At 38.0% G+C, this 20,219-nt stretch overlaps 1 protein-coding gene across 1 annotated transcript; it reads left to right on the top strand.

The window, feature by feature from the left end:
* The first annotated feature begins 352 nt into the window (after positions 1 to 352).
* On the top strand, positions 353 to 19,702 carry LOC136790509 (uncharacterized). The gene is made up of 2 exons (XM_066994808.1): positions 353 to 2,457; positions 18,367 to 19,702. Exons 1-2 carry the CDS (start codon positions 1,723 to 1,725, stop codon positions 18,541 to 18,543), a joined length of 912 nt encoding a protein of 303 aa, XP_066850909.1. The 5' UTR covers positions 353 to 1,722; the 3' UTR covers positions 18,544 to 19,702.
* The last annotated feature ends 517 nt before the right edge of the window (positions 19,703 to 20,219 follow it).

Here is a 20,219-nt window from a genome sequence, read left to right as displayed (position 1 = left end):
CAGCAGCCAGACAGGTTTGTTGCTATTGCTTTTCCTATCAAATCGACAAGAAAAAAAATCCTACCTCTTATAATTTAATTTATATACATCCAGTGTATGCATTTTGTGGTAGGATTAAAAGATATTTTTAAAATCTTAAAATCCACCTTGAATTATCCATATTGTCATGGAAAAAAATGTATTTAGAAAGTCATGTTTAAACCATATTTGATATTAGGTTGTTTGACATTTTTTAGCTGAAAATGCTTTGACTTGTAAGATTCAGAAAGTGACCAATTTTTAAAATTAAGACAAAAAAAAATAGTTTTATCTATCTCTGATATATACAAGTAGAATAAACCATTTTCCCCCTGTTTTGCTTTGTGTTTTTTTTTTTTCCTGCTAGAATTTTAAGTTCCACCTGCAAACATATCTTGATATACAGTGTATATCTTGCTATATTGCATATGCATTAATGTAGCTTTTTTTCTTTTTTTTTTTTTTTTTACTTTAAGGCAACTGCATTGAATTATACCTGATGAGAATCAAAACTATTGCATGTAATTGTTTTGAAATGGAAATTTAGGGGGATGGTTGGACCAGATGATCTTGGAGGTCTTTTCCAACCTTAATGATTCTATGATTCTGTGTAGTTTTATGAAACAGGATATATGCCAATATGTCACCCTGAATAGAGGTCTTAAAGTAGAATAGAATGAAAGAAATTACATGAATTTTGCTTTAAATATTAGGACAAATGACTACACTTCCACAAAGCATTATTAACAAAATGACCAGATAACAAGAAAATTTAGACTCAGGTAGAATAGACAATACAACAGTAAAACAAACGTTATTAAGAGAACTTGATTTGGACATCCAAAGTTTCCAAAGAAAAGATACCTGAAACTATAGCAACAGTAATTGGGAACCTTTGTGTCATCTTCTGATTGAAATTAATGGAGATACCCGTCTCGTAGATAAAGCTGATTAACTTTCACATTAACTAATGTGAGAGGTTTATCAAGCTATATTTGTAAAGGTTTGCCAAAATAGCATGAAATCAATCAATGCATAAAAACACTCATCAAATGCCCACTAAAGCCAATGGGAAGCTTTACAGTGATTTCAGGGAGCTTTACTTCCAGTGTGGAAACATAAAGGTCCTCACAGAGAATAAACGCTGGTACCAGAATCCTATATTTATTTATTTGTTTGTTTGTTTGTTTGTTTGTTTGTTTTGTAAGCAACAGTACACAATTACACAGTAGGTTGACTCTGACACTAACTGCTCATCTGTTGACTGGCACTCCAGATTTTCAAGAAAAGGTTCTAATTATGCCAGTACAGTCATTTGTACTCTTACCACTGACTCACCTGCTCCTGGTGCGACACTAACATTCCTGAAGCAGAGGAGTGCATGGTGGCAATGACTTCGATAACTCCCTGTTTTTCTATACAGAATGAATTGTTTAGCATTGCTTGAGTTTGGAATATCAGCTAATAACAGAAGGGATAGTTAAAGAACTCATGGTTGGCTTGCAGGGATGTTTGCATTTGGTAACATGATTAGTGAAGCATATATATGGGAATTATTGAAAGTGAATATAAAATACAAAAGACGTAAAAGTTATCAGATATATATTGATAAGTGCATATAAGTTTCTTGGGTTTATGTGGCAAGGGCTTGGTAGCAGGGGACTGCAAGGGTGGCCTCTGTGAGCAGAGCCCAGCAGCTGCCCCATGTCAGATCAGAGCCAGCTCCAGACGACTCCAAAGGGGACCTGCTGCTGGCCAGAGCCGAGCCACGGAGTGATGCTGGGTGGGCCTCTGGGAGAGCTGGTTGAAGGAAGGGAAAAAATGGTGTGCTACAGAAGCTGGGAGACAGGAGTTAGAAAATATGGAGGGAACCCGCCCTACAGCCCCCAAGGTCAGTGCAGCAGGAGGGCAGGAGGTGCTCCAGGCACGCAGCAGCAGTTCCCCTGCAGCCTGTGGAGAGGCCCCTGGTGGAGCAGGCTGTCCCCCTGCAGCCCATGGGTCCCACACGGAGCAGATCTCCACGCTGCAGCCCGTGGAGGAGCCCCCGGTGGAGCAGGTGGATGTGGCCTGGAGGAGGCTGCGGCCCATGGAGAGCCCCCGCAGGAGCAGGCCCCGGGCCAGAGCTGCAGCCCGTGGAGAGGAGCCCACGCAGGAGCAGGGGGTCTGGGGGGAGCTGCTGCCCGTGGGGGACCCGTGCTGGAGCAGTTTGCTCCTGATGGATGGACCCCGTGGCACGGAGCCATGTGGGAGCAGTTCTTGCAGAGCTGCTGCCTGTGGGCAGCCCCCGCAGGCTCAGTTCGGGAAGGACGGCATCCCGTGGGAGGGACCCCACGTGGAGCAGGGGCAGGGAGTGACCATGAAGGAGCGGCGGAGATGAAGCGTCAAGGACTGACCACAGCCCCCATGACACATTCCCCTGCACTGCTCGCGAGAGAGGAGGTAGGAGAGGGTGGATGGGGAGGGGTCAGGGGGTAGAAGCGTGTTTAGTTTTCTTTTAGTTTCTCACTGCTGTAGTCCACAAATGATAGGCAGTAAATTACATTAATCTCCCTATTCTGAGCCTATTTTGCCCATGACGATAATTGTTGAGTGATCTCCCTGTCGTTATTTCAGCCCCTGAGCCCTTTTCATCATATTTTCTCCCCTTTTTTACTTTGAGGAGGGGGAGCAAGAGAAAGGTTGTGGTGGAGTTCAGCTGTATAGCAGGGTAAAACCAGCGTAATAAGATAAATATGCTGCACTAGAAAGAGCAAATCCACTGATACTTAAATAAATAATTAATCATTACTGAAATCTTGAATTTTTTGCTTTATCTGATTTAATAAATTATGCAATGAGGTCCAAAAAGTCGCTTAAGGCAGTATAACTGATATGTGGAGCTTAGCCTGGGAAACTAAAGAAAATTATAATACATTGTTTGATTAGTTTCTGTCCTGATTTCAGCTGAGATAGAGTTAATTTTCCTCCTAATAGCTGGTATGGTGATGTGTTTTGGATTTAGGATGAGAATAATGCTGATAACACATTGATATTTTAGTTGCTGCAGAGCAGTGCTCACACAGCGCCAAGGACTTTTCAACTTCTCATGCTGCCCTGCCCGCGAAGGGAGTAGGGATGCTCAAGGAGCTGGGAGGGGACAGCCAGAACAGCTGGCCCAGGCTGGCCAAAGGGATGTCCCATAGCATGTAGCATCTTGCTGAACAATAAAACTGGGGAGGGGGAGCACTGCTCGGGAGCGGTGCTGGGCATTTGTCAGAGGGTGGCAAGCAATTGCATTGTGTATTCCTTGTTTTGTATATTCTTTTATCATTATTATTATTTCATTCCTTTTCTGTCCCATTTAACTGTCTTTATCTCAGCCCATGATTTTTTACCTGTTTTTGTTTGTTTGTTTTTGTTTTGTTTTGTTTTGATTTGATTTTCCCCTCCATCCTATGGGAGGTGGGGAGGAGTAAACAAACAGCTGTGTGGTGCTCAGCTGCCTGCCGGGTTAAAGCACAACATTTCCAACCTTAATGATTCTATGATTCTGTGATTCTAAATCAACTTTTTTCCTTTGGTAATAGCAAACCTGCTGCTGCTTTATGGGTAAGTAAAAAATCATCCTAAAGTTACAATTGCTTACATCTCTATCAACTCCTCCTTGTTTTTCCCTAAGAATAACCAAGACATTTCAATTTTGCTTTTATTTGACCTTAACAGAATTGTTCTCTTAGCTCTGCAAACTCTTTCATTTATGTTTCTTAGGCAACATAATTTGCTTCAGTTCACTTCTTACACACATTTTGACATTTGTCAACTGGTAAATAAGACCATCTAGTAAAGGTAAATGAACAATCATCACTGAAAAACTTTCTTTCCTCTTGTTGATTAATCCTTGATTAATACGCTCTGTATTGTAACTCAGGTATCACCATTTTGCCTGTGGTGTCATGCTTCTGAAAACAATACAGATCTGAAGATTGTTTTGCTCTTTCTTGCCATTTTCAAGTCTGCTTTTCTGATTTTCTCATTACAGACCTGTTTGCATTAGTCTGCACCAATGAAAGCAGAATTGTTTACTATTTACAGCAGAGTCATCTCTAGGCTTATCTAAAATTCATTCAGACTAACACTTTGTGGCACTTTACAGAAGTTAAGCTGTTTTCTTAAATAGCTTCTCAGGGTAAAAGTGGCCTGTCTTAATCCCAGAGTTATTCTCAGTAGCAAGACAGACATTGTGAGAAACTAAATGGAAGCCTTCTAAACTGTGGATTGTGATGCTTTTGAATACCATCATCACAATATTGAGACCTAATATTAGCCAAACAAACATTAGAGATTTCTTTTATTGTCAAGTTCAATTAAAACCTTCCTGGAAGAGTTAACATTTCCTGTGGAGTCTTGTGTCTAATACCTGCCAATTTTCTCAGAAGAAAAAAAAAAGGGGAAAAAAAAAAAAAAAAAAGAAAGCATAAGCAACAAAATTAGGCCAAATGGTGGTATAAACTTCAAATATCAACATCTCTACATCTCTAAAGTATTCTCTGTGGAAATATAATATTCTTAGCAAAATTTCATTGTTTTGAGGAGAGGGATAAATGCTCCCTATACATATGTCTTTCTCTCTCTCCTTAGTCTTGTCATTAAGAGACAGTACTGAGACGCTGAAGAACATTTGCAGCAATGGAAATTACAGTTTATAAATATTTCACACAACCCAGTGTTTATAGTTGATTAATTAGTTTTCAAGAGGCAAGTTAAAAGCCATGAAAACAACAAAACCTCACTGAATAATTTCTTAAAGAGAATATCAGTAAGCAGATATCCCTTTCAAAACATCACTATTATCAATTGCATGGGCCACTTACCTCAAATACATGTGTTAAAATTAAAAGAAAATTTCAGTATTACTTTACTGGCTATTTTACATAATATAAGCTTTGTATTTACCCCAAGAGAAAAACACATGAACACATACACACATGAACAATGAACACTTTTCGGGCTGAACCAAAATTTTGGTTTTAAATTATTTTTAAAATACCATCTGCCAAATAATGGGACCTTTCTTCTTAAAATTGCATCTGAAATCTCTTAAGCTCACTAAATATGTATGATAGATATCATTATTAATATTTTCCCACATCCATCAGGATCATTCAATATCCAATGAACAATTCACATGACAGTCCAGTAGTAGATAAAAGGGACGTTAGAACCCATGCGGCTACTGTAAAGGTGTATAGGACCTTTCTCGCATGTTTAAAATAGAAATTTCAGGAAAACATTAGACATTTGTTTTTTCCTGTTAGAAATTTAGTTCTAATTAGGCTTAGCATATAATCATGTTGAACACACTTCAATCTCCAAATTTTGCTTTCTTATAGGAAAGGCTAAAGAGTCCACAAGTCTGCAGTGAGAATCCTATTCAAAGACAGGCTTTTTCAATTCCAATTGAGCCAGAAGCAGCAACATAGGAGGCAGAACTTTCAGTTGCACTAGCTAAAAGATTCAGTTTCCTAACTGAAACACACAGTAAAAGAGGGCAAATCTCATTTTATCCTAATGCAGAGTAAGAGCTGCACTCTTTTCTAATTAATGCATAAAATTAATTTTAAATCTGGTAACACTGAAATGAATTTCTCTGATAGGGAAAGAAATGAAAACGGAACACTGTGCAGTATGTGCATACATGTAGAATGATTATTTTGAGAAGGAAAAATTCCAGTATGGAAGCAAGATAATTGCTGGTGTATGTAAAAGTTCAAGCTTAGGGGCAAGCTTCTCTATGGGCACAGTCCTACGGCTCTGATGGAACTGAATTCTTGGGAATACAGTTACTTCTAGGGAATACAGTTACATCTATTTTAATAACACTTTTTTCTTACCTAGATAATTACAAGCCATGAAACAGAAGTAGATGGTGGTCTTCAAAACTGGAGGAAATGATCCTAACAGAAAGAAAAGAATAAAAGACAATAGTTAAAAGCCACAGACAATCTCCATCTTATATATTTTCATTTCCATAAGAAGCAAGGCTCAACAGATATAAGCTGGATTTAGCTAAAAGCAGTTTGATTTATTTATTTATGTTTCAATAAATTCTCTCAGATAACAATACCATTGTGTCTACTACTAAAAATAGTAACCTTTGCCCAAGCTGCAGAACACTAATCTGAAATATTCCAGCAAGACACAATACAATCTTATACTCTTCAAGGCTTTAGAGTCTGTAGTTATCCCTGCAGAGCTGTTGCCTACTGCATATTCTATGCACATGCAATGTAAATGATGTTTTGATTTTCCATTGCTCTCAGAAATCTGCTTCTTACTCGAGGCCTGCATTTCATCCTTTTTTTATCTAAATGGCTTCTGTCTCAGCATGGCTTCTACGCAATTCCTTCAGAAGACTTTGAAAGGTGCCAGTCTTGGCAATACTACTACTGATCTGAAACACTTAAGTAAGACAGACTGCTTCACTAAGCACTGAAAACATACACAAGCCTAAGTAAGGTAGACTGATCCAGACTTTACCTTTCTCAGACTGGAAGCAAGAAGAGAAATAAGAAATGAAAAGATAAGAACATACATCAGTTTAATACGATTGGTATGTTTTTGGTCTTCGTCCCTGACAGTTTCAGAAACTGAGCTCTGATCCTGCCTATTGACAAGTGCCCTATTGCTGTAGGCTAGGTCTCTAATGGTTATTGAACACATATAATCCATCAGTTTTTGTCTGGTCTCCCCTGTAAACTTTAGTAGTCACATTTCAAGCTCAAATGTCCCACATTTATCTATTCTAAATCGTTTCTAATGCCACAAAGCAAAGGTTCAACATTGTGTTAACAAGATAAAGTGGTAAAGAAGTGACCTAGAGAAGCATCCAGAGGATGACTTTCATTGGACTCAGACTATTGCTCGGGAGGGTGACATCTTAAGAGCACACACCAGAGGGAAAGTGTATCTTAGCAGCAGCAAAAAAAAAGTGTTTGAGGTGTCAGAGCTGTTAAAAAGTATTCAGGACAAAGAGCAAGGAAGAGCTGACTGGAAAATGCGAAAGGTGTTCCAAGTATCAAAACTTCTAATAATAATTCTTAATAATAATAATAATTCAATAATAATAATTCAAATTCAAATAATTCTAATAATAATTCAAAACTTCTAATAATGAACCAGTTCTGGTTCATTATTCCTTCATTACAAAGGCTTTTTCATTCTCTGGATCATAGTGTGGGCAGGAGGAAAATCAGCAAACAAAGCCTAAAACATAAGCAGAACAGTCAGCAAGGTAGTGGTTGAAAATAACTTTCTCATCAACCACCAATGTAAAACTCTTCAAGTGAACAAAAAGAAATTATTTAAGAGAGCCATCAAATCCACTATCTTCCCTCAAACGATGTACAAAAATATTTCAGTGTTTTTGTATGAAGGCATTTAATGGTTAGACATGCCTTGAAAAATCAAAGTATCTGCCTCCATTACAATGTATTTTAGAGTTTAATAAAATCTGTTCCATAAATTAATATCATATTAAAATCAAGATGAAGCCTTTCTTTTACTGAGTTTCTTCTATTGCATTTTTCCTGGTGCTGAAACCGTTTTCTGGTATTATGGGAATGTAAACTGGGACAACCTACAATCCCAGTACTTTTGGTCCCTGCCCAGAGGGAAACCTTTCCATGTCTCTGTTTTAATTCATGCTTGGACTCTCCACATGACAATTCGATCCACTCTAAGTAGGTTACCATGCCAACCTCCTTAACGTTAACCTTTACAAGAAACCACAGAAAAATTGCCAAATAATTCAGGATAGCTGTTCTAAAATAACAGCAATGCTTTAAAATGCTACCACCTGGTGGTAACCGAGTAGCAAAACCTTGACACATGCTAAAAACGGATGACCAAATTCTGCCTCTGACTAAATAAATTGCCAACTTTAGAGGCGTTGCAAACCAGTTAAGGGAAGCTAGTGGGATTGTATAACGTTTCACCTACAATGAACTGTGGCTGAGTTCAGGAGAGAGAATATGACACATCAAATTTTGCATGGTCTAGTATCATGCATTATACACTTTTCATGTATCACAGTTCACATACGTATCTGTGAATAAAAAGCCAAAATTAAAGTTCACTAAACAAGATGGTTAAGGAGATGGTTCACTACTTGGTATTGAATGTGCAGGCTATTTGTCCTGGTACAGAATAAAAGATAGAGATACACAAATAAGGAAAAAGGATGAATTTTCTACAAGGGTAAATCCACTGACTTCAGCAGAGCTACAGCCACAGGAAAACATTTGGAGATCCCCTTGTCAATTGCCTTATGTAACATGATGTGTATTAATCAGTAGCTAGGATAAGGTAGAAGAGACAAATGTGCATTTCTACAAATATCCAATGATTGCTATTAAAATCTTTACATTTGCCACTTTCAAGTAATGAAATCCCTGTTCTCTGGGCAGAGAAGCCAAGAACACCAAACACTTCAGAGAAACCAGTTAGGGAATACTGCAGACTTTTATAACAGACACCATGGGCCTGGGTCTGATCTCACTTACACTGAGTCAGTACAAGGCTGCCTCTGCTGGCTTCAGCTGAATTATTTCTGATTCATATTGGACGGAGATCAAAACAAAGTCCTCCTCCTCCAAGTCTAATTAATTTTGTTTTTAGTCTCGCTTGCATTTGAATTAACAGTGGACAGTCAATACATATGCATTAAAATTTCCCTGTTAACTCTGATGATAGAAGCATATGTGTGTTTCACAGAGTGCTGTGTGTCAGCGTACCTGGAGAATATGGTTTTGGTTGGTACAGACAGATCATAAAGGAAGATACCCATAAGTATGAGAAAATGCCTGATAATTTGCATAAGCATCTGGCAGTGTGCTAGGAGGGCCAAAAGCTCACACCGCATCTGCAGATCATCATCAGATTGCTTTGCCACTGCTTCTGAATGGCCTTATATATCATAGCCCATGCTTCTGAATGACCTTATATATTTCAATTCTGAAATTACAGCTTCCTTTTCTGCCTTTCAAATTACCATTGAGCTTACAGGCTTAGAGGTAAATGTGCTAGCTCTTCACCCTTCTTCAGAAACAGAAAATCCTTCCCTGTATGTGAAAGCATCATTTTTTTAAAAGATGTGGAGTTTTGTTGTTGGTTTGGGTTTTTTCTCCCCTGCTAAGTTCAGTTTCCTAATCCAGAATCATTACATTGATTGACAGATGCATAATAGCCAGAAATGCATGGTAAAGTTGAAAAGGAAAACAACCTTTGCTACAGTATAATATTTCATGTAAAAAGCTATACAGTAGCAGTTGTGATACCTTAAATTTCCTATATTATTTCCTATACTTATGATAGCATATAACTGTAACATCTATTTAGACTTATATTTTATGATGGTCATTGCAGAAACTGACCACTGTGAAGTAGAATAGCTTGTACAAAGAAATAAGGAAAAATATCAGATGAGAAGACGCTTTCTTTTTTTTTCTGGGAAAAAAAAAAAAAGATTATTTTAGCCACCTTTCTATGTGTATCCAATTGGTTCTGTTTTATATCACTTCAGATGACATTAGAATGCTAGTATCATGTACAGAAGCAAGAGATCCTTTCAATTACTTACGCATGTGTTCAGACTGAGTTTTTCACTGGGACTCAAATGGAAGCTGATTTGCACATTCCATTTGTTCTTTGTACACTGTAAGTACCTGCTACTAAATTTATGTTGATAATCAAAGATATCTTTTCTGACTTTTTTTCATATTTTTGCTCATATTTCTAAGGAATGGTCAAGAAATAAGAATTAGATTTTTTTGACAATGCCAGTTCTGTCTGAATCCCTAATTATTACTGGTGATTATTTGCACATGCAGGCTAATGGGCATTTCTTTCTAACACATTTTCCTCTGGAAAATCACAAAATATTGAATATACTTAATATGCTCAGGTTACACACATCTTGTAAACCTAAATATTGACCTGGCTTTCCCTAAGGTGGCAATATGGTAGTGCTTTAAGAGCCTTGCTGAGTAACTAGGGGAGTGATAGATTAGAAAACAAAGTCATTTCAGTCACCACCTACACACACACTTCAACCATTAAAGGTAGATTACATATTTGCAGTTTGTAGTCCAGCTGGTAAAAGGTCTGATTGCCCAGAGTTTTGTCAATGCCAATAAGCAGAAGGAAGTATGTATCTGGACAGATGAACAAAATCACTGATGGGAGTCTCTGACTGAGCTAGAAATCAGGAACTATGAGGTAAGTGCAGTGTGATTAAAGTCAAGATAGCTGGCACTAATAAACAAGAGCCTCAGGCTGGACAATCTAAAGGAGCAAGAAAACTAAGGGAGACAAAAAGAATGGAGGAGCTAAGAATGCCACGATTTCAGAAAAGAAAAAAAAAAAAAAGACATGATGTTACATCGACATTTGAATTTCATGAACAAATGAAAATACTTCACAGACACCAATATACACATGTTTCTAGAGAATTCTATGACAGTCGTGATAAGAAAAAAAAAATCTGCAAACAACTCAGTTTTCTCAGGCAGGAGAGGACTTAAACACAGTTTAGGTCAGAGCCCCATACATGAGTGGAAGGAAGAATCAAGGGCTAAAGCAGATGAAAAACAGAAAGAACGTTTGGGATACAAAGTGAAAGTCTGAAATTAAAGGAGCCGGAAACACTGAACACAGCTCCGATCCTTAACATAAGCAAAACCAGAAATCAACTAGATCATTACAAAAATAGAGAATAATAAGAAATGTAGTAAAAAAAAAATATTAGCAGTGTGACTCTTGAAGATAAAGGAAGCTATTCTAGTAATAGAAATGTGTACTATTTTTAATAGTTTAGAGATAGTAGGTCACACAATTACAGCTCCATCGTGTACATACTGAAACATCAGAATGTTTAAAAGTTTTATAGGAAACTTTATAGCATAATGAAAAAGAGGAACTAAAGAGTTAAAACAGTATAGAATTTGGCATTGCAAACAAGCTGGAGAAATTTAATAAGGAAAAAGCAGAAATAAAGCTACTTAGAGTGGCTTCAGTCTCAAGTACCAGGAACACTAGTGCTTCAAAGAACTAAATGCTAAAGCCCATATCTCCACTAGCCCTTACCACATGCCACGTTTCGTTTTACAGAATGTTCATAGAATGGTGTCTTTTTTAATGGTATTTTCTAGCAAAGGATATATTTGTCTTGATTTGTCAACCTATTGCTTTGCACCTGATCTAGTAAAAGTAAACAGATCATAAGTGAAACGAGACCCTTTATAATGCTGGCCTATTCCTCAAAGGATTTGACTCCAGGGTTTTATATAAAAGAGAACACAGGAGGTCCTGCAGATGAAAAATCTGTAACTAGGCACAAAAAGAGTGAGGTCCTATGCAGAGTGCAGTGTATGACTTGTAGCGATCATCACACAAACAACTAGGCAAGTAACCTGCAATGCTAAGCAACATGGCCAGACTGATCCTTGGTATAACTCCATATATTAGGAGGAATTTGTATCCCAGACGACTGTCGTGTTGTCTCATTTGAACCTGATGTAAGCAGGTTCAACTCCCTTGATATCAATGCAATACGACCAGCTTAGTGTAGGAGGCATGGATTTGGCATAACATGTCTCTTGTAGTGAATTGATTTTGTGAAACACCACAGTTTGTCAGCCCTTTTGATATCTCCAGTCTCTGGAGATCTGCCCCCTTCTAGTACTGCATTGATTCATTGCTGAGTTGACCTTTATGAATGGACCAGAATAGAATAGAATTTAGTTTGTATAACGCCTTTCATTCTGAAGATGTCTCCAATCACTGATAAACCAATAATAATATGAAGCTAATGTATAGGCAAATAGAAAAACAGTTGTAAATTAGGCAGCAGTACATATACTGCCTTGAATACAAGACTATTAAAATGAAACAAAAATAAAAACAAAAACAAACACATGGTTTGCTTGTATTTGGGAGTTTTCTCCCTTTACTTTTAAATCATAACACTACAGAAAACATTTTGTGTGTTTGGAATACACTGAACTATAGTATAAATCAATATGTAACACTTTTCACTGATCCATTCTTTTGGATTTAAAAACATTTTGTTTCTTCCAGATGAAAAATTTTCCTTTTTTTTCAGACTTAGTTTAAGGCAAATCTATGCAGTTGTTTTTGAGATGTGTGAGACTGTGCTTTGCAGGTCTTGAAAACCTATTTCTACAAAGTTTCCTGTTGACCATATGAAAACATTTTTTTTTTCAGCTCCATTACTTCCTCTCAATTTCTTGATACTTCTGTGGTAGCATAGAGGTAAAGAATTATCATCATGCTCTTCATCTGAAAGATTAAAAATGCTTTAAATGCTACAGAAGTTATGGAGCAATATGCTGATACATTCAAACTGTTTGTGAGCCTGCAAAGCCAATATCTGCCTTACATGTCTTTATATTCACACAGAATTGTATTATGCTTAATAAGACTTCTAGTAGCTGAATTGCTTGGTATGCTTATGATCACAGGGAGCTATAGCATGGTAACAAAGAGTGCATGAAGCACTTGCTTTGCTAGAAAAGCAAAGGACATGCATAAGGAAAAGCAGTCTATGAGCCTGAAAAGCAATAAAACCGTGGAATAAGGGAATGCAAGAAATTCAATGTCAGGAAAGCTAATTTGAAAAGGTTTAGGAGTGCAGACCAGCTTCTTCTTTACTCCATATTAGCTACAGTTGCCTGACGTCAGATGCTGCCATTCTGATGCATGTTTTATATTTTCTTGCTACTAGTGTAAGATAACCCCAGATGATTAATGTGTTGTAAAAACATATCTTTGTGGGAGAATGTTGAAAGTCCTCAGAGATACTTGCATTGCTCCTAAATGCAGTTTTGAAAATCTATTCTGTCTGTTTGTCTGACTGGTAAAGGATTTCCTACTCTGCACCAGCTAATATATGGTTATGAAATGCCAAGACAGACATCTGAAATGTGCATACATCTCAGAGTTTAGGGAACTTTTCAAATATAGACTTTTTTTTCCTTTTTTTTTTTTTTTTCCTGAAAGTGGATACAGTAGATTGTAGCAGATGGCTTGTTCTGTCTGGTAAATCCTTCTTAGTTCGTGGCTCATTGAACTAGTCGTGTCATTACAGTCTAGCATGTTAATTTGGAATCCATGTGCTAAACTTCAATGCAAATTTTTATGATGAAAAGATCTGATCCGTTTGCACAATAGCTACTCTTTCTTACTCAGTACAACAAAGTAGTTAAAGCTCCCTCTGGATATTTTTTCAAGCTAGATTTTCAACTGTCCTCTACAATTTGATTGGAAAAGCAGATTGTGTCTAGTTGCTAGGAGGTTAATGCAAGCATATATTTTTCCTAGTGACTTGGAAACCTGGAGACTAAAAAGAAAAATCCATTTAATATAATAATCTAAAATTAACTATAGTCTACATTTACATCTGTATCTTTCACTTCCTTAACCATTTTCTTGGCACAGAAGTTGCTGAAGAACTTCAAATTTCACATGCTGTAGTCTGTTGGTCTCTACAACATAAGGCAATTTTCACTAGAAGCACATGTTAAAGAAACTTAGAAACTAATCTTCAGCATTATGTAGTGGATTTCCACAAGCCTTTTAGTGATTAAAATTTTAATCACCTAATGATTAAAGGTTTCATTACTAGGCAATTAGCACCTAAAGTTAAGTGCCAGGCGTTTAACACTGTATTGGAAGTGGAACTGCCACCGGTGGGGGATTGCAATGTTGAATGGATCATAATGGAGCCATGAAGTAGAAGCAAAGGGGGCAGACAAGGTCAGAGGGAAGGGGAAGCTTCAGGTGCAAGTGTATGAGCAGTGAGGATCTTTTTCAGAAGGTTTCAGAAGGAGATTTGGTCTGATGATGGACATGTCAGGGCTGGAAGTTCCATGGGGGTCCAGGAGCAGTGGGAGCTCTCTGCAGCAGCAAGGCAGGGCTTGGCACCAGAGCCCATCCCACCACCTGCCAGGAGCAGGGCAGCTGGGGCATTGGGGCAGCTCCAGCCCCAGGCATCGTGCTCCTCTCTGGGGATAAAGCCAAGACAAGGCTGGACCAGCCCCAGTGGGGACCATGGCCAGGCAGGACCAAGCAGGACAGGGCTGTGGGGAGAAGGAGATGGGCCTTGCCACAGCCTTGCTGGGGCAGGGGCTGATGGCCCTGGGGGCCTGCACGGTACTTCAGGCCTTGCATGGTAACGTGGATCTTGAGTCAGAGTGAAGCCTGTGTGGAAACTGGTCACAAGGAGTATTTGTTCAATTTTCTGTGTCTTTTGAGATAGAAACCACTACAGAAAACCTTACTAGTTCTTGTAGAACATTATAATGTGGATTGTTATTGCTTTTGTTTTCCATGAAAGGATATATTTAGCTGGAAACCTTCTCTCTGTTACCGTAAGAAAACTGAACTGCAATTTAAACAAGATTCATTATTTTGTGTTTATTTCAGAATTGAAGATCTTGCATATTGGCAGTGAGTGTTGAAATGCTGAGCTGGAAGCTGATTAGTTCTTTTCTTAGCTCTTGCTAGTTTTAGCTGCCTCTTAATCATTTTTTCTTTTTTCTTTTTTTTTTTTTTTCTTCTCACCAGCAGGAACATTTTAGTCCTAGAAGGGTTGCACAGACTTTTTTCCAGTAAATATATCTAGTATTGATTTATCTGTGAACAAACTGCATTTGTTGTTTCAGTATAAAATATGTACAGTACACATTGGAGCTGGAAGATGTTAGAATTCTCTGATCTTCCAGAATAATAAATAATAATAATAATAAAAAAGACCTGATTTTAAAAAGACCTTGTTCTGACTCAGTTCCATAGCTCACTTTAATATTAGAGGAAGATGCATTCATGTATCAGAGTCTAGACTGTGGAGCTTAATATATTCCTTCAGTGTTATCGTGCTGTTTCAAGATAGCATAGGGGTCTGAAACTACAACCAGTCATTCAGAGGGATAGAAAGGTCACTTTCTTTTTCTTTCTTTCTCTTTCTTTCTTTCTTTCTTTCTTTCTTTCTTTCTTTCTTTCTTTCTTTCTTTCTTTCTTTCTTTCTTTCTTTCTTTCTTTCTTTCTTTCTTTCTTTCTTTCTTTCTTTCTTTCTTTCTTTCTTTCTTTCTTTCTTTCTTTCTTTCTTTCTTTCTTTTTTCTTTCTTTCTTTCTTTCAAAATTCACCATTTGAGTACCCTTCCAGTGACTACAGTCATTGAGAAGCTGGGCAAACCAGTCCACAATATAAAGTCCAAGGTACTTGTATTAGATTTAGTAAGTATGTTTGGAAAAAGAATACAGTTAAAACCCAAACCCTCCCCCATGTATTACCTAATTGTTTTTATTTGGTAGAAGAGAAATGTAGTAAGTACTGGACTAAATTCTGTCCTTGCTTCTGCTGAAAAGCTGGATAGCAAGATAGCAACTAAAAAAAGAAGCGTCGGAATGAATCAAGCACTAACGGAGCTATATATGAGTAGGAATTAGATGGTGTGAGCTGAAATAGGTTTTTGCAGAAATGGAGTTAAAAAAAGCACAAAGCAATGTAAAAATAGCTTAAGAATGAAGGCTTGATTTCAATCTGATGTTTTGGGAATAGCAAATAGTACACTAAACTGTTCCATCACCTGAAGAAGTAATGTAAAGTAACAAACAAAATCCTTTTTGCAAAGCAACTATTAAAGAGATATTTTAACCTGGATTATATCTTTTTTCTTTCTTTTATTCTTTTTTTTTTTTTTTGTGAATGACAAAAGCCATGAAGACTGCACGTTTCCTTTTATACTTTTTATTTAAAAGGTGGTGTTACAATGGTCTCTGCTTGCATGAATAATTTGCATTGAGACAGACTGAATTTCAGCATGGAAGTGAAGTCTGAATGCTGGTTTTGTTCATTTTTATAAATTTATGATAAAGTCCTGCAAATTTACAGCAGAAAATGCTACAGATGTTACAGGCACAGCTGCAGCATTTCAAAGATCTATAGGGTCTATAGAGTGGGTAGGGTGGGATTTGTCTCATCTTTCTTTTTAACTGTTGGCAGAAATTCATCTGACTAGTTTTACATAGCTACCTTGGAAGAAAAGGGCTTACGTCCTTGAGGTACTTATTTCTGTCCACTAACTGCAAAATGGACTGACTCAGACATGTTTGCATTGTGGATATTTATGCCTGATGCAATGAATTATATCCTTAGGAGTATGAAGTTCTTCCTCAGGTGCTCGTGCTCAGCTTTCATTTTTATAAACCCTAAATAAATCTGGATCATCAGCAACTTGTCATATTTCTACTTGGATGAGATGAATCATGCCCTGGCAGTGTTTATCTTTTTTATTTTTTTTTCTTTTTAGCCCAAGCGCATGACTATGCAGATTAAAAATCTGTAGACAAATGTGGTTGTAAACAAATTAGATGGGATGAATTCAGCCTTGAGTATTTTATCCTCTTTAACAGGCAGCCATTATGTTCCTGAGCTGGTAACAAACCATCTCAAAATGAAATGTACTGTACAGCACTAACTGCAGATACCAACAAGCCATTAGGTGGCAATTTAAGAAAAATAAATTAACATAATAATTACAGCAAATTCTGATGTTTATACTGGCAACAGTGACCTCAGTACCTTAAGGGGAGATGAGTTTTGTTGGTGGTGGTGGTTGGTTGGTTGGTTTTACCCTTTTTTGTTTTTAATATAAGACTACCATGCAGCAGGAAACAGATTTATTTATTTGTAATTCCATTATTGTTTTTGTACTTGTTATAAAATGAAGTTACAAATTCTGATGGATTTTGAGTAATGATAGTTATTGAAAGCCCATACTCATGAGTAACTGATGTTGAATGGCAAGAGAAAATCTTGAGACGCTTTAGCTAGCATTATCAAGTTAATATTTTTCTGGCTGGCTTTTAAAGAAAAGACTTTTTGAGGAAATTATTTGGAGGCAAGCAAGACAATTTCTGAAGGAAAATACAAAAACACAGCCATAGAAAAGGTCACAGCCAGCTAATTAGATTTAAGGAGGTAGTAGCTGGTCAATTGGATGTAACCCTATGGTAAACTAAATTAACAGGGGATCAGACTTCTATACGGCTACAGTATGTCTTTATTAAAAAAGACCTGGTTGAAAATAATAAAAAGGAGATTGTCAAAAGCACTTTGAAAACAGAATTATTACTTTTGTAAGCACAAGCATATGTACTGGAAAATACATGAAAAAGATTTAGAGCCTGAAATACATACATACACAGACACATTTATTTAATCTATGAGAGTGCAATGAATAGGTCAAAGAGGAAATGTAAAATTATCTGTATACTTCTCACATTCATCATAAGATGCAGAATAATTTATTTCTTCTTAGTGTGTTAGTCTATGAGGTCACCTACTTACAGAAAACATGTTCTAGGAGGTTTCACTTCTGGTTGCAATCAAGCTAAATTCAGGTGGTTAACTGATTACAACAGGGTTGCAAGTAACTTCCCATATAACTGGGTGTGATCTCTCAATGAATTAGAAATAAATCAGTGATCCCAGTTACGGAAACATAAAGACAACTTATTTAAACGTTTAAATGCAGGGAAGATATTTAATAACATTAGAGATAGCGTGCAGGTACCATATAAGAGCCAACTGTCGACATTAGAACCTCCTTTGGTCCTTTCTTATCATCAGCAGTCCATGATCAATTCTGATTGGAAGGCACAACATGGTGAAAAGGCAGAACTGTAAAAAGCTCTTTTGAAACATAAATGCTATAAGATAGTTATTTCCCCAACTTTGTTCATTTTTTCTGCTCATATATAATGACTTAATTATATGAAACAAGTCATGCTATCATACTTAATCTTATTTTCATTTACTGTATATGCAGATATCTAAATTGTTTAACAAAATACTTAATGGAATATTCCAGATGCTATGTTTTCTTATCAAAAATTATCATGCAGTGCAAGGATGAAAAGTTTTAATAAGGTAAATTCAAATGCACAATACTGGGAATCTGGGAAGCAATGTTGGCTTTTGGCTTTTACAGAACTATTGAACTGGTGAGAGGGAAGGCATTAGGACTGTAATGTGGGAAGACCCTCTGAAAATGTTTAAATATTGAGTTAATCCTCTACCGAACCAAATAAACTGGTTTTGAATGAATGATTCCATTTTGGACCAATGGACACTTAGTATATATCTGTATGCACCTTTATTATGAAAGGCAATTAGAAATATTATTGCTTAACTTCACACCATGCACCAGCTGCAAAACAATTACAATGACTGTAGCAACCACCGCTGAACAATAAACCACAACATCAGTTTTGTTTTTGGTTCATCAGGAGACCAGTTGGCAGAGTCCCTTGGGAGGCAGTGCTGAAGGGCAAAGGAGTCCAGGAAGGCTGGACACTCTTCAAGAAGGAAATCCTAAAGGTACAGAAGCAGGCTGTCCCCATGTGCTGAAAGATGACCTGGTGGGGAAGAAGACCAGCCTAGCTGAACACAGAGCTGTGGCTTGAGATCAGTAAGAAAAAGAGGGTTTATGACCTTTGGAAGAAGGAGCAGACCTCTCAGAGGGACTACAAAGATGTCATGAGGCTGTTCAGGGAGAAAATTAGGAGAGCCAAAGCCTACCTTGAGATCAACCTGGCTATTGCCATTAAGGACAATAAAAATGTTTTTATAAATACATAAACAAGAAAAGAAGGACTAAGGAGGATCTCCATCCTTTATTGGATGTGGGGGGAAACATAGTAGCAAAAGATGAGGAAAAGGCTGAGGTAATTAATGCCTTCTTTGCCTCAGTCTTTAGTAGTAAGACCAGTTGTTCTCTGGGTACTCAGCACCCTGCGCTGGTAGATAGGGACATAGAGGAGAATGAAGCCCTCATAATCTAAGAGGAAATGGTTAGAGACCTGCTACTCCACTTACATGTACGTAAGTCTATGAGGCCAGATGGGATCCACCAGAGGGTAATGAAGGAGTTGGTGGAAGGGCTCACCAAACTGCTTTCCATCATTTATCAGCTGTCCTGGCCTGCAGGGGAGGTCCCATTAGACTGGTGACTAGCAAATGGGATGCTCATCTACAAGAAGGGCTGGAAGGAGGATCTGTGAAAATACAGACCTGTCGGTCTGTCCTCAGTGCTGGGGAAGCTCATGGAGCAGATTATCTTGAGAACCGTCACACAGCACTTACAGGACAACCAGGAGATCAGGCCCAGTCAGCATGGGCTTATCAAAGGCAGGCCCTGCTTGACGAACCTGGTCTCCTAGGACAAGATGATGTGCTCAGTGGATGAGGGAAAGGCTGTGGATGCAGTCTACATAGACTTCAGTAAGACTTTAGACAGCGTTTCCCACAGCATTCTCCTGAAGAAGCTGGCTGCTCAAGGTTTGGATGGGTGTACGCTTCATTGGATTAAAAACTGTCTGGGTGGCTGGGCCCAAATAGTTGTGGTGAATGGAGTTAAATCCAGTTGGAGGCCAGTCACTAGTGGTGTCCCCCAGGGCTCGGTACTGGGGCCACTTCTCTTCAATATCTTCATCAGTGATCTGGAAGATGGGATAGAGTGTACCCTACATAAGTTTGCAGATGACACCAAGTTAGATTTATATATTTTTTTTCTGGTGGCTAACAACAGTCACTGAAGGACTGTAGATGGCCAACCAATCTCCGCTACACCCCTCTCTCATTCCACGTCCTCAAAGGAAGAGTGGGGGGAGAAAATATGACGAAAAAAAAAGAAAAAAGGTTCTCGGGTTGAGATAAGGATAAATTAATTAAAGAAAAAAAGAAAGAGAACAAAACAAAACAAAACAAAACAAAACACACAAAGGCTGTGTGGAAGAGGAAGAAAAAAACAATTATTCTCTAATTCCCATCAGCAAGCAATGCTCAGCCATGTCATAGGAAGCGGGGCCTCAATACATATAGCAGTTGTTTGGGAGGACATATGCTTCCACGAGAGCCCCCTCCCTCCATCCCTTTTCCCACCTTTTATTGCTGAGCGTGACACCCTATGGTATGGAATATCCCTTTGGACAGTTTAGGTCAGCTGCTCTGGTGATGTCCCCTCCCCACCTCTTGCCCACCCCCAGCCTGCTGGCTTACAGAGGGTTTGAAGGGAGTCCTGATGCTGTGCCAGTATTGCACAGCAATAGCCAAAACACGGGGGTGATACCAGCACTGCTCT

Source organism: Anser cygnoides, chromosome 3, assembly GCF_040182565.1.
Source record: "Anser cygnoides isolate HZ-2024a breed goose chromosome 3, Taihu_goose_T2T_genome, whole genome shotgun sequence".
Lineage (NCBI taxonomy): Eukaryota > Metazoa > Chordata > Aves > Anseriformes > Anatidae > Anser > Anser cygnoides.
Note: the sequence above shows the minus strand (reverse complement) of the source record. Positions and strands in the feature narration are given on the sequence as shown.